Here is a 13,022-nt window from a genome sequence, read left to right as displayed (position 1 = left end):
GATGCTGAATTCTTTATTATCCTCGTTCTCTATGGTGATGCCATATGCCCTGTATATAAGGATCTGTAATAGTCTACAGCAGATAGACTGTTTTTAAGCCTAATCTCCAGGCACAGAAAAGCTTTTTACAGTTTTATAATTAATTTACTGTAAGTAATTACAGATACAGTATTCAAATTTGACTCTTCTTATGAAGATTAAATCAAGTTTTCATTATAATCAGTAAGCTGCTTTTCCTTAATCCTGAATAAAAAAGGCTTTCATTGCTTTAGAAATAAATCACTATTTTCTATGTGTAAATTTTTAAACCATTACTTCCTACAAAAACAAAGCCTCTAAAATTTAATTTACTGCACCAAGTTTTTCTATGAATAAAACTTCTTAAGTTCATTTGGGTATTTCTGTTTTAATTTCCTTACTAAAAGAAATGAGCACATACCTGAGACAAAATCAAGTAATCAAAAGCAACAAGTTCAATGATTGGACTTTGGAGTCTCGGTTTTTAATAAGAGTATGAGAAGACAGAAATTAACACTTACTCTCATTATTTTCCTTCAGTAAAGCATCGTTATCTTCCTCATCTTCATCTTCGCCTGTTTTTATTTCTTCAGAAGGAGGCTAAAATATGAAAAAATAATCCTTTTTAAAGTTTCTTTTAAAGAAAATGTGCAGAAATTTGGAAGCAGTGACTATGGTAGTTAAAAGACTAGAATGCAGGATCTTTACTCCCAAGAACTGTGCACCCTCAGTAAAATAAGAATAACACTTGAGTTTTTCTAACAAGGAGAATGACCTTTGAACTAGGAAAGACTGACCAAAAATCGTTAGCAGGGGTAGACTAAGTGGATTTTAAGGACTATATCAAGGTACTATTTTGCCTTGGTCAGACCACTGTTTAGTCCTGAATCCCACATGTAAAAAGGGCACTGGCAAACAGGGGAAATGAGGGTGGCTAGAATGCTGAAATGGCTTCAGAGAGCAGTTGAAAGATTTGCAAATGTTTATCCTGGAAAAGACTCATGAAGGGAAGAAGGGATTCGATAAATACTTACTGAGCTCCTCTTGTGAGCAAAACACTAGCTAGATTTTGGGGATGAATAAACAAAAAAACCCCAAATGATTAAAGGTCCCTGCTATTGAAGACTTAGCCCTAGAGGACAGAATTTCCAACATGCAAATGCAGATGGAGAGAGATTTTTCTTGAACAATTAGAGTAAAATGGACTGGACCACTTGGAAAGTAGCTGGTTCTCCTTTAATGGGGAACTTCAAGAAAAGGCTGAATGAACGACCACCTGATCATGTTTAGCTATGGATTAGATTAAATGGTCTCCCAGCTTTTAACATTCCATAAACTTGCCACAATATGTGCAAAGGGATTAGGTTATTTTTAAATTATCATCTGTCTCTTTAAGAGATCGGTAAATTAAATTATGGTGCTACAAGAACAAACCGAGGTTCATAATGTGTCTAGAGTTGACTGGGAATGTAAGATTGTTGAGGGCAGTTATGTTTTTGCCATTGCTTTGTATCCCCAATCCTTGTGTCTGGCACATAGTAAGTACTTAAATGTTTAATGAATGGTTGATTAGGAAAGCACGAGGTGAATGAAATATAGATGTTTTAGTCATCTGAATCAATGCTAAAGGCACAATAGTTTATGTTACCCAAATTCCCACCCGAATTTAAAGAAAAATAAGTTATTTGGGAAGTTTGCAACAGGACCATAATAATTATAAACAATTTTTACTAGATTTTAAGCTCATGGTATAATAGTTTTTCAATAAACATAAGCAGCATAGCTAGCATCTTAAAAGTTGTTTTGAGGGCTTTGCAAATCCCTATTTGAAAGCACCTATGTGAGTCATCCTGATTTTTATGTACACTAATAAGCATAAAGTTGGCTATTAGGTAATGCCTAAGCTTTGGCCATTAACACATGGAGACTTTCTTAGGTATAGAGGGGGTGCAGTCTGTTGCATGAAGTCACAGATCCTTCAAGCAAATAAAGTAAAAAGAACTACAGACAGTGCAAATTAACACTTGAAGGAAAATGATAAAGACAAAAATACTTACTGGCAACTCCTTGGCGAGTTTTATAACCATGTTTTCTAGATATTCTGGTAAACTTTTAAACTGCTGGTTGGTTGGTTGGAAGAAGTGGGGACTGCGACGTGCTAACAGCCTCAGAGCTCTCCATCCATAATTGGAGTTGTTCACAGCCCTGTAAATCATTTATGGTTAAAATACTGAATTACATGAAACACTCCTGTCCTCATTAATGGTTATGTCAGAGCTGAAGCGCTGCTCTATATCATAATCTTGTCTAACCCAGAAACATAAATCTATACTCCATATTATATTCATCCCAAATTATATGGACAACAGAAATTCAGACTAGAATCTACAGTCTTAAAGAGATGCACTATGTTTTAAAAACACATTCAACTATTATTTTAATTTCACTTAATCAGTTTTAATTGAATACTTAGGTGCTTCTGCAAATACCTCAGTTCCTGGGTAGAGTCTCCCTATAGCCTCAGGGCAGAAGTCTTACTGGATGTCCAGGAGACAACTTAAGTTCAGTATGTCCAAAACCAAACTCATCACCTTCCCTCCCAAGCCTTCCCCCAGTCTTACATTCCTTATTACTGTGGAGGGCAACACCATCCTCCTAGTCCCTCAGGCTCACAACCTGAGTTACTCTGGGTTCCTCACTACTCTCCTCCCCTATTCAATCTGTGGCCAAGGCTTGGTAAATTTCACCTTGGCAATATCCCTCATCTGATGACTCCTCTCCTCTAACACTTCCACCATTCTAGAGCAGGCTCTCACCATGCCTCCATTACTGCCTGTGGGTCTGCCTGCCTCAAATCACTCTCTACTCCAAACCATCCTCCATTCAGCCATCAGAATGACTTTCCCAAAGTGCAGGTCTAGCTATGTCAAACCCCTTCCCCCACCGCCCCCATCAATAAACTCCAGGCAGGATCACATACCCTTCATAACCTAGCCCCCAGCACCCTTTCCAGTCTTTCTTATACCTTATTCCCTGACACATACTCTTTGATCCAGTGACACTGGCCTCCTGGCTGTTCCAGGAGCAATATATTTCATTTCTTGCTCAGGACCTACCCTCTGGCTCTCCCCCATGGCTAGAATCCTTTCCTTCCTCCACTCTGACAACTGACCTCCCTGGCTTCCTTTAAGTCCCAAATAAATTCTTATCTTTTACTGAAAGCCTCTCTGAACCCCTCTTAATTCCAGTGCCAGCCAGGTTCATATATATATGTTTGTATGTTGTCTCCTCCATTAGATTATAAGCTCCTTGAAGGCAAGAACTGACTTTCTCTTTTCTCATCTTCAGTTAGCACAGTGCCTACCACATAGTAGGCACTTAATAAATGTTTACTGATTGACTGATTAACTAAAAAAGAACTAATTTAACCATAGTTAGCTAGGTAACATTCATATTTTCAATGGTACCTGCAGAAGTGAACTTTCAACTTTGGGAAATTCATTTCTGAAACTGAATTTTGAATCTTAGTAATTTAAGCAGTGCCACTTCACTAAAGTGTGTACAAAGCTCTGATTATCATAATACTTTGTATTGTTACCTTTCCTAACTCCCTTCTCAATATTACCAATCTCATTTTTACAGACAAACTAGGGAAAACTAAACCCCCAAAAAGCAAAAGCCACACAGCAACAGAGCAAAGAATAGTATTTGATTCTAATTTAAATCCAGAATATGCTACTCTCTAATAAGCTATTCAGAGACATGAAAAACATGCATTCCAGTGTTATTTATATACAAGCAGTGCTGAAACGTGTAGCAGCAGAGAAAGAAATCATCCAGAGTATGTGAAAAACCAAAAACCCTGTATTTATGTGGCAACTCTATTTGTTTTGTCCTCTCTAAAATGATATCAATCTATTTCTGTTTACTCACTCAATGAGCATCCTAATGGAAATGAATTAATGCTCATTAATCAATTCTACATTTATCTTATTAATATGTAGTGCTTAATAACATTAACAAAGACTTACTTGTCTACTATATAAAAAAGACTTAAATGCCTAGTACGAGGGAGGTTATTTTGCTACTATATTCAGTCTTGATCAGATATATATGAAGTATTATGTTCAGTTCTGCATGCCATATTTTAGGAAGGACTTGGACAAGTTGGAGCACATCTACAGGAGAACAGCTAGGATGTGGATGAGTCTGAAGGCTGATACTGAATAACTCAGTTAAATGAACTGGAGGTGTTTAACCTGGAGAAACAGTTGACAGCTTTCTTCTAGTATATGATGGGTTACCACATGGAAGTTGTTCTGCTTACTCCCAGAGGGCAGACTTAGGAGCAGCGGGTAGAAGATTCATAGAGACAGGTTTCCATTAAATTAAAAATGAAAACAGCCCCAAGCCTTCCTATTAGAGCTATACCAAGGGGAAGTGAAGTAAGGTAGTAAAGTTTCCTATCATTGGGGCTCTTCAAGTGAAGGCCAGATAATTACTATTTGAACATGTTATAAAGGATATTTCTGTTATATTTAGTTTGGATCCTATGATCCTATTATTTCTGAGATTCACTCCCCTGCTCAAGAAGTTTCCCAGTGGCCAATAGGAAAATATACAAATTTTTCTTTACAACTGGGCTCCAATTTAACTTTGTTGGATATTACTTATTATTCAGGTTATTTATTGAAATTTCACACTAATCCTACTTATAAAGCATTCTACTTTCTAGCCAAGCTAGCTGACTAGTCTACTGCCATGCCTCTGCACATTGCTCTCTATACTTGTAATGTATATTCTCTTTTCCCTGGCCCCTGCTAAGGTTCAGCTCAAGTGCTGTCTCCTCTCAGAGGCCTTTCCTGACCCTTCTGATTACTTTGTATCTATTCTGTATTGACGTATTTGCATGAACAATGTTTCTGTTCTATAGGACGTATGCTTCCTGAGAACACAGTCGGTTTTGTCTTTGTTTTCCTAGCACCTAACATGGGTGCCTATTTTACTTCCATGTGAAAGATTGCTCCAAATCTCTGATAATTCAGGAAAAGAATGTGGAAAGATGCTTTTAAAAAGTTATTAAAATGTATAGATATGCTTTGACCCACTGATAAAATATACTCACCCCCCCCCACTCCACCCCTTCCCATTACTAGGCATATAACTCAAGGATGATGATAACAAGCACCACAGCCACAACAACAATAATGATGAAATAATATCAAAGATAGAAATAAAGGTTGCATTTACACCAAAATATAGCAGCACTTTTTGTAATAGCAAAGAAGGGAAAACAGAGCAAGGTCAGTCTAGGTCATTATAATTAGACTTCTTTTTCTTTTTTAATTCTTTACTTTTAGATTATTATCATTGAATATATTGTTTTCCTGGTTCTACCTTCTAGTTTATGTAAGTCTTCCCATGTTCTTCATATAAGTCTTCACATAATTCTCTAAATTCTTATTCTTTATTTCTTGTGACACAGTAATATTCCATTATTTTAATATATAGTTTGTTTAATCATTCCCTTGTGGATGGACATCAAATCAAAAGGCTTAAAATGCCTTTAATTAATTAATATGTGCTAGGCTGTATATAAATACAATGAATGAAATAATGTCTATCTTGGAAGAAGTTTACATTCTAAATAGGAACTAATAATTTTAGAGTTCTTTTAGAACAAAACAAATTGAATTGCCACATAAATCTTAGTTTTTTTTCTTTTAAAATGTGCTCTGGGTGATTTTCTTTTTCTGCTGCTACATCTTACCATGTTTCAAGGGCAATGCTGTATATAATATGCTGAAATGCATGTTTCCCATACCACTGACTGTTCCCCATAACTGAAATGCATTCTCTCCTCCTCTGAGTCATTGGGAATGGTCAATGCAAAGGCTCAGAGGTGGCAGATGGAGCACCATGGAGGAGGAAGAAAGAGAAGGCCAGCTTGGTTATACTGTAGAGTACAGGAAGGGGAGAAATATTCATCAAGGCTGGAAAGAATAGGCTGGGGGGGCAGCTAGGTGGCGAAGTGGATAGAGCACTGGCCCTGGAGGCAGGAGGACCCGAGTTCAAATTCGGCCTCAGACACTTAACACTTACTAGCTGCGTGACCCCTGAGCAAGTCACTTAACCCCAATTGCTGCACAAAAAAAAAAAAAAAAGAATAGGTTGGGGCCAGAAAGCATAGTGTAATGGATAGCCTCCTAGAAAATCTAGGTTCAAGTACTGCTTTTGTCATATGCTTGTTGTGATCTTAAGGTAACTCACTTAGCCTAAGGCTAGTCCCTATCAACCAACCAACATACCATTTATTAAATGCCTGATATCTGCCAGGCACATTGCTAAGGTCTGGAGACACAAAGACAAAAATGAAACAATCCTTGCCCTTGATAAACTTACATTCTATTCTGTTGGGGGCAGGGGGGAAACAAAATGCATATAAGTATGTACAAAACAGGGGCAGCTAGGTGGTGCAGTGGATAGAGCACTGGTCCTGGAATCAGGAACACCTGAGTTCAAATCCAGCCTCAGACACTTGACACTTATTAGCTGTGTGACCTTGGGCAAGTCACTTAACCCTCCATTGGCCCCCTTTCCCATAAAAAAAGAACTAGTGTGTACAAAATATATATAAAATAAATAAAAGTTAAAATTTTTCATGTGTGAAAGCATGAGAAGCCAGAGGGATGCGGAAGGCCTGATTCAGGAAAAATGGCATTTGAACAGATATGAAGGAAACAAGGATCCCAATAAGTGATCCAGGAATAGGGGACAGTCAACGAGTGCAAAAGCCTCAATATAGGTAGTGCAGCAGAGAGAGTGCTGGGCCAGGAGTCAGAAGACCTGAGCTCAAATGTGACCACAGACACTACCTGTGTGACCCCAGGCAAGTCATTTAACCTCCCTTTGTTTCAGTTTCCTCATCTGTAAAATGGGGATAATAGCAGCATCTATTTGCAAGGTTATTGCAAGGAATAAATGAAATATCTGTAAAGCTTGTTATTAATAATACAACAAGAAGGATAGTTTGGCTGGATTATGGAGTGAAGGGGAGGGGAGTAATGTATAATAGAACTGGAAAGGTGGGTTGGGTCTGGTTGTGTAGGGCTTTCAAAGCTAGACAGACAGAGTTTATATTTGATGTTAGATGCAATTGAGAGCCTTTGAAGTTTACTGTGTAGAAAAGTGACATGGTCAGACTTATACTTTAGGAACATTTCTGACAGCTGTATGTACAATAGATTGAAGAGGGGGACAGGTGAGGCAGAATAATAAGTTGCAGAATAGTTGCAGATGTATATTGATAGAGACAATTTCCTCATTGGGAGTTCCCTATACCCACAAAAATCACAGGTTTGAAACAAGAAAAAACCCCAACAAAACATTGTCAGGGAATTTTATTTTACATCAAGTCTGAACTGATGTCTCTAACTTTTTACCCACTGTTCTGAGTTGTACAATTCCCCCCACCTTCCTTGACCTCTCTATCCCCGCTGCAACCAGAAAAAGATAATCTTGTTCCATGGGATAGCATTTCAAATACTGGAAAAGCCATTTCACTCCCCATCCTATTACTTCCCCTCCCCATCAAGTATTCTATCTTCTAAGCCAGATGTTGGCAAACTCCAGCCAGAGGGTCAATCTGGTGGCCTGCAAGGTAAGAATTTTTACAATGATAAAGTTTAAAAAAATAAAAAACCATTCTCAGCATGCAGGCTATAAAAAATCAGGTGGAGGCTAGAGCTGGCCTTTGGAGCACAGTTTGCCAACTCTGGCCATCATCCTCAGTTCCTTCTTCACATGATCATCCTATGGGATGATCTTAAGGTTCTCTATCATCCTGTGACCCTCTACATGCTTTCCAGCTTATCAATGTACTTACTAACTTATGTTGTCCAGAACTGAACAGGACATTTCTGATGTGGTCTGACCAGGACCAACTCTTCTTAAACCAACCAGCTCTTCTGTCCTGAATATTGTTCCTTTCTCTCTCTTTTTTTTTTGCAGGGCAATGGGGGTAAAGTGACTTGCCCAGGGTCACACTGCTAGTAAGTGTCAAGTGTCTGAGGCCAAATTGGAACTCAGGTCCTCCTGAATCCAGGGCTGGTGCTTTATCCACTGCGACACCTAGTTGCCCCAATATTCTTCCTCTCTTAATGCAGCTTAACAGCATACTACGGGGCCTGATCACAATGATGATCTATGCTGAGCTTGCAATTCACAAACATTCCCCTATCTTTTTCAGACTACTGGTTATGAAGTCATAATAATGCCCCCATTTTATACTTTTGAGGCTGAGTTTTGAATCCAGGTCTACAATTTCAATTGCCCTGGTTTTTACACTCAGTTCTAGATACCACATTTTAGGATGGACACTGACAAACTGGAGAGCATCTAATTGTGAAGGGGACTGGAAAGCATGCTATATAGAAGGTTCAATGGAAGGAAGGTGCTACGGTTATTTAGCCTGGAGAAGAAAAGAAGAAAGGAATGGGGAGAAGAGGAAAGAGTATGATGACTATTTTCAAGTACTTGGAGGGTGGTCATGTGGAGGGGGCATTTGAGGGATTAGATTTGTTAATGCTTGGCAACAGAGGGCAGAACTAGAAGCAATAGACTGCAATAAAGCTAATTTAAGCCTAACTTAAGAGAAAACATATCAATCATTAGAGCTATCCCAAAAACAAAAGTGGTTTTGCCTCATGGAGTGGTAGACCTCTCACTTGAGGGTCTTCAAGCAAAGGCTGGGTATTTGTTGGGGATACTGCAGAGGAGTCTTTTGATCAGGTATGGTTTGGGTTGGGGCTGTGCGGCTTCCAATTTGGAGTGGATGATGAGAGACGGAGTGATGCTGCTACTGGGAAGTTTTAAGAAGTGGGATGGGAATTGTAGGGACTTGGTCTTAGTGAATTAGGAAATTAAAGCAGCTGCTATCAATATGGAGCTGTTGGACATAGCTGGCAGCTTGAGGAGGTACAGTCTGTGTGGAAAATGAGAAAGGGAAGTCTCTAAGAGAATAGCAGAATGACTACCACATACATACCAGTGACAGCACTTGGGAGGTTTGACACTGAAATTGTAGACAGCAAAATTAGCAGCTGTTCTGCTCTTTACGTGGTAGCAAGGAATTGGAAGTTGAGGAGATGCCCATCAATTGGGGAATGGCTGGACAAGTTGTGGTATACAAATACAATGGAATACTATTGTGCTGTAAGAAATGATGAGCAGGAGGAGTTCAGAGAAACCTGGAGGGTCTTACGTGAGCTGATGATGAGTGAGATGAGCAGAACCAGAAGAACATTGTACACACATCAACATTGAGTGTTGACCTACTGTGATGGACTATATTCTTCTCACCAATGCAATGGTACAGAAGAGTTCCAGGGAACTCATGATAGAAGAGGATCTCCAAATCCAAGAAAAAAAAAAAAAGAAAGAACTGTGGAGTATAGATGCTGATTGAACCATATTATTTCTTTTGTTTTGGGTGCTGTTTTTTTTTTCTATTTTGAGGTTTTGCATCACTGCTCTGATTCTTTCTCTTGTAACAGGATTAATGCAGAAATAGGATTAATGTTATTATGTATATATATATATATATATATATGTGTGTGTGTGTGTATATATGTATCTATATGTATATGTATAGAGATATAAAGATATAACCTATATCAGATTACCTGCTGTCTAGGGGAGGGGGGAGGGAGGGGAGGGAGGGAGAAAAATCTGAAATTGTAAAGCATGTATAAACAAAAGTTGAGAACTATCTTTACATGTAACGGAAAAAATAAAAAACCTCATACATTAAAAAAAAAATTAGCAGCTATAGACCTTGGAGTGGCCAAAAGTCTTAGTCTCAGAATCAGAATAACCAAGAATAGAAATTATATTTCAATTGTGTGACCCTGGGCAAGTCACTTAACCCTCATTGCCCCAGCAAAAAAAAAAAAAAAAAAAAAAGTTGTTACATTCCTCAAACCTGTGCTCAATTCACCAGAGTATATACAACTATCAAATTAATATCACTTAGGCATTTTCAAAATTTCCAACCATACCCTGAAAAAAGATGTCTTGCAGATGATATCATGATATACTTACAGAATCCTAAAGAATCAACTAAAAAACTACTTGAAACAATTTGCAACTTTAGCAAACTTGAAAGATATAAAATAAACCCACATAAATCATCAGCATTTCTATACATGACCAACAAAGCTCAGCATCAAGAGATAGAAAGAGAAATTCCATTTAAAGAAACTGTAGACAATATAAAATACTTGGGAGTCTACCTGCCAAGACAAACCCAGGAACTCTATGAACACAATTACAAAACACTTTTCACACAAATAAAATCAGATCTAAATAATTGGAAAAATATCAATTGTTCATGGATAGGCCAAGCTAATATAATAAAAATGACAGTTCTACCTAAATTATTTATTCAGTGCCATACCAATCAGAATACCTAAAAATTATTTTACAGAGTTAGAAAAAATAGTAAAAATATTAATTTGGAAGAAAAAAAAGTCAAGAATATCAAAGGGAACTAATGAAAAAAATGCACAGAAAGGTGGGCTAGCTGTACCAAATCTGAAGCTATACTAATAAAGCGGTAGTCATCAAAACTATTTGGTACTGGTTAAGAAACGGGGGGTGGGGGGGTGGGGGGGGAAGTGGATTGAGCACCGGCCCTAGAGTCAGGAGGGCCTGAGTTCAAATCTGGCCTCAGATCCTTGACACTTACTAGCTATATGACCCTGGACCAGTCACTTAACCCAAATTGCTTCACTTAAAAAAAAAAAAAGTGGTCAATCAGTGGAATAGGTTAGGCACAGGAGACACAGTAGTAAATGACTATAGTAATCTACTATTTGATAAACCCAAAGCTCCAGCTTCTGAGATAGGAACTCAGTATTTGACAAAAACTGCTGGGAAAACTGGAAGATAGTATGGCAGAAACTAGGCACAGACCAACATCTTATACCGTATAACAAAATAAGGTCAAAATGGGAACATGTTTTAGATATAAAGGGTCATACCATATGTAAATTAGGAGGAGGAGGAGTTTACCTCTCAGATCTATGGAGAGGAAAACAATTTCTGCCCAAACAAGAGATAGAGAATATTATGAAATGCAGGATGGATGACTGTAATTACATTAAAGTTTTTGTACAAACAGAAACAATGCAGCCAAAATTAGAAGGGAGGCAGAAAGATGGGAAATAATTTTTACAGCCAGTATTTCTGATAAAGGCCTCATTTCTAAAATATATAGGGAACTAAATCAAATTTATAAGAATGCAAGTCATTCCCCAATTGAGAAAAGGTCAGGGGGCAGCTAGGTGGCACAGTGAATAAAGAACCAGCCCTGGAGTCAGGAGGACCTGAGTTAAAATCCGGCCTCGGACACTTAACATTTACTAGCTGTGTGACCCTGCGCAAGTCACTTAACCCCAATTGCCTCACAAAAAAAAAAAAAAAAGAGTGAGAAATGGTCAAAGGATATGAACAGGCAGTTTTCAGATGAAGAAATCAAAGCTATCTATTACCATATGAAAAAAATGCTTTAAATCACTATTGATTAGAAGCTATCTATTACCATATGAAAAAAATGCTTTAAATCACTATTGATTAGAGAAATGCAAATCAAAACAACTTTGAGGTACCACCTCACACCTATCAGATTGGCTAATATGACAAAAAAGGAAAATAACAAATGATGGAGAAGCCATGGAAAAACTGGAACACTAATGCATTGCTGTGAATTGATCCAACCATTTTGGAGAGCAATTTGGAACTATGCCTAAAGGGCTATGGGACTGTTCATACCCATTTGGCTCAGTAATACCACTAACTAGGCCTATATCCCAAAGAGATCAAAGAAAAGGGAAAAGGACCCACATGTACAAAAATATTTATAGCAGCTCTCTTTGTGGTGGCAAAGAATTGAAAATCGAGAGAATGCCTATCAATAGGGGAATGGCTTAAATAAGTTGTGGTATATGAATGTAATGGAATACTATTGTACTGTAAGAAACGATAAGCAGGAGTATTTCAGGGAAACCTGGAAGGACTTAGATGAACTGATGGTGAGTGAGAGGAACAGAACCAGGAGAACATTGTACACAGTAACAGCAACATTGTGTGATCAACTGTGATAGACTTGGCTCTTCTTGGCCGTGCAATGATCCAAAACAATTTCAAAGAACTTATGACAGAAAATGTTTTCCATATCCAGAAAAAAGAACTGTGGATTCTGAATGTAGATTGAACCATACTGTTTCTACTTTTGGGCTGCTTCCCCCCCATCCTTTTTTTGGCGGGACAATGGGGGTTAAGTGACTTGTCCAAGGTCGCACAGCTAGTAAGTGTCAAGTAAGTGTCTGAGGCCAGATTTGAACTCAGGTCCTCCTGAATCCAGGGCTGGTGCTTTATCCACTGAGTCACCTAGATGCCCCTTTTTCCTTCTTTTTTGAGGTTTTCCCCTTGTGCTCTGATTCTTCTTTCACAATATGACTAATGCAGAAATATGTTTAATGTGATTATACATACATAACCTATATCAGATTGCTTTCTGTCGTGGAGAGGGGGGAAGGAAAGGAGGGAGGGAGAAAAATTTGGAACTAAAAATCCTATGAAAATAAATGTTGAAAACCATACTTACATGTAACTGGAAAATAATAAAATACTTTTATTAAAAAAAAAAGTCATCCCACTGAGAATATGAAACAAGACCGACATCCAAGATATCATTACTCTAGTGATTTATAGCATGGAAAGCTTTTTTTCTGGAGACTTAAGCCCTTCTAAAGATGAAATGAAATTTAAAACTATATCATGAAAAACATTACTTACTTATATTCACTTTCAACCATATTTTCTGGATCAGCCTGCTCAATGGCTTCTTCAAAAAATTCTTCTAAAGTTGGCATGTATTCCCTGTTCATTGGAAAAGAATTCAAGATTTCATATTTATAATCCTGTTTTCTTCCTACATCTGC

The 13,022-nt window shown here is 37.9% G+C and overlaps 1 protein-coding gene across 2 annotated transcripts in view; it reads right to left on the bottom strand.

Annotated features, from left to right (window-relative positions):
• THOC1 (THO complex 1) overlaps nucleotides 1-13,022 on the bottom strand; it is a 68,398-nt gene that overhangs the window by 473 nt on the left and 54,903 nt on the right. For both annotated transcript variants that reach the window (XM_043978449.1, XM_043978450.1), the window contains exons 18-20: nucleotides 12,877-12,960; nucleotides 2,076-2,223; nucleotides 540-618 (exon numbers count right to left, since the gene is read on the bottom strand). In XM_043978449.1, coding sequence (XP_043834384.1) covers nucleotides 540-618; nucleotides 2,076-2,223; nucleotides 12,877-12,960 — 311 coding nt within the window. The remainder of the gene's footprint in view (nucleotides 1-539; nucleotides 619-2,075; nucleotides 2,224-12,876; nucleotides 12,961-13,022) is intronic.

Source organism: Dromiciops gliroides, chromosome 1, assembly GCF_019393635.1.
Source record: "Dromiciops gliroides isolate mDroGli1 chromosome 1, mDroGli1.pri, whole genome shotgun sequence".
Taxonomy (NCBI): Eukaryota; Metazoa; Chordata; class Mammalia; order Microbiotheria; family Microbiotheriidae; genus Dromiciops; species Dromiciops gliroides.
Note: the sequence above shows the minus strand (reverse complement) of the source record. Positions and strands in the feature narration are given on the sequence as shown.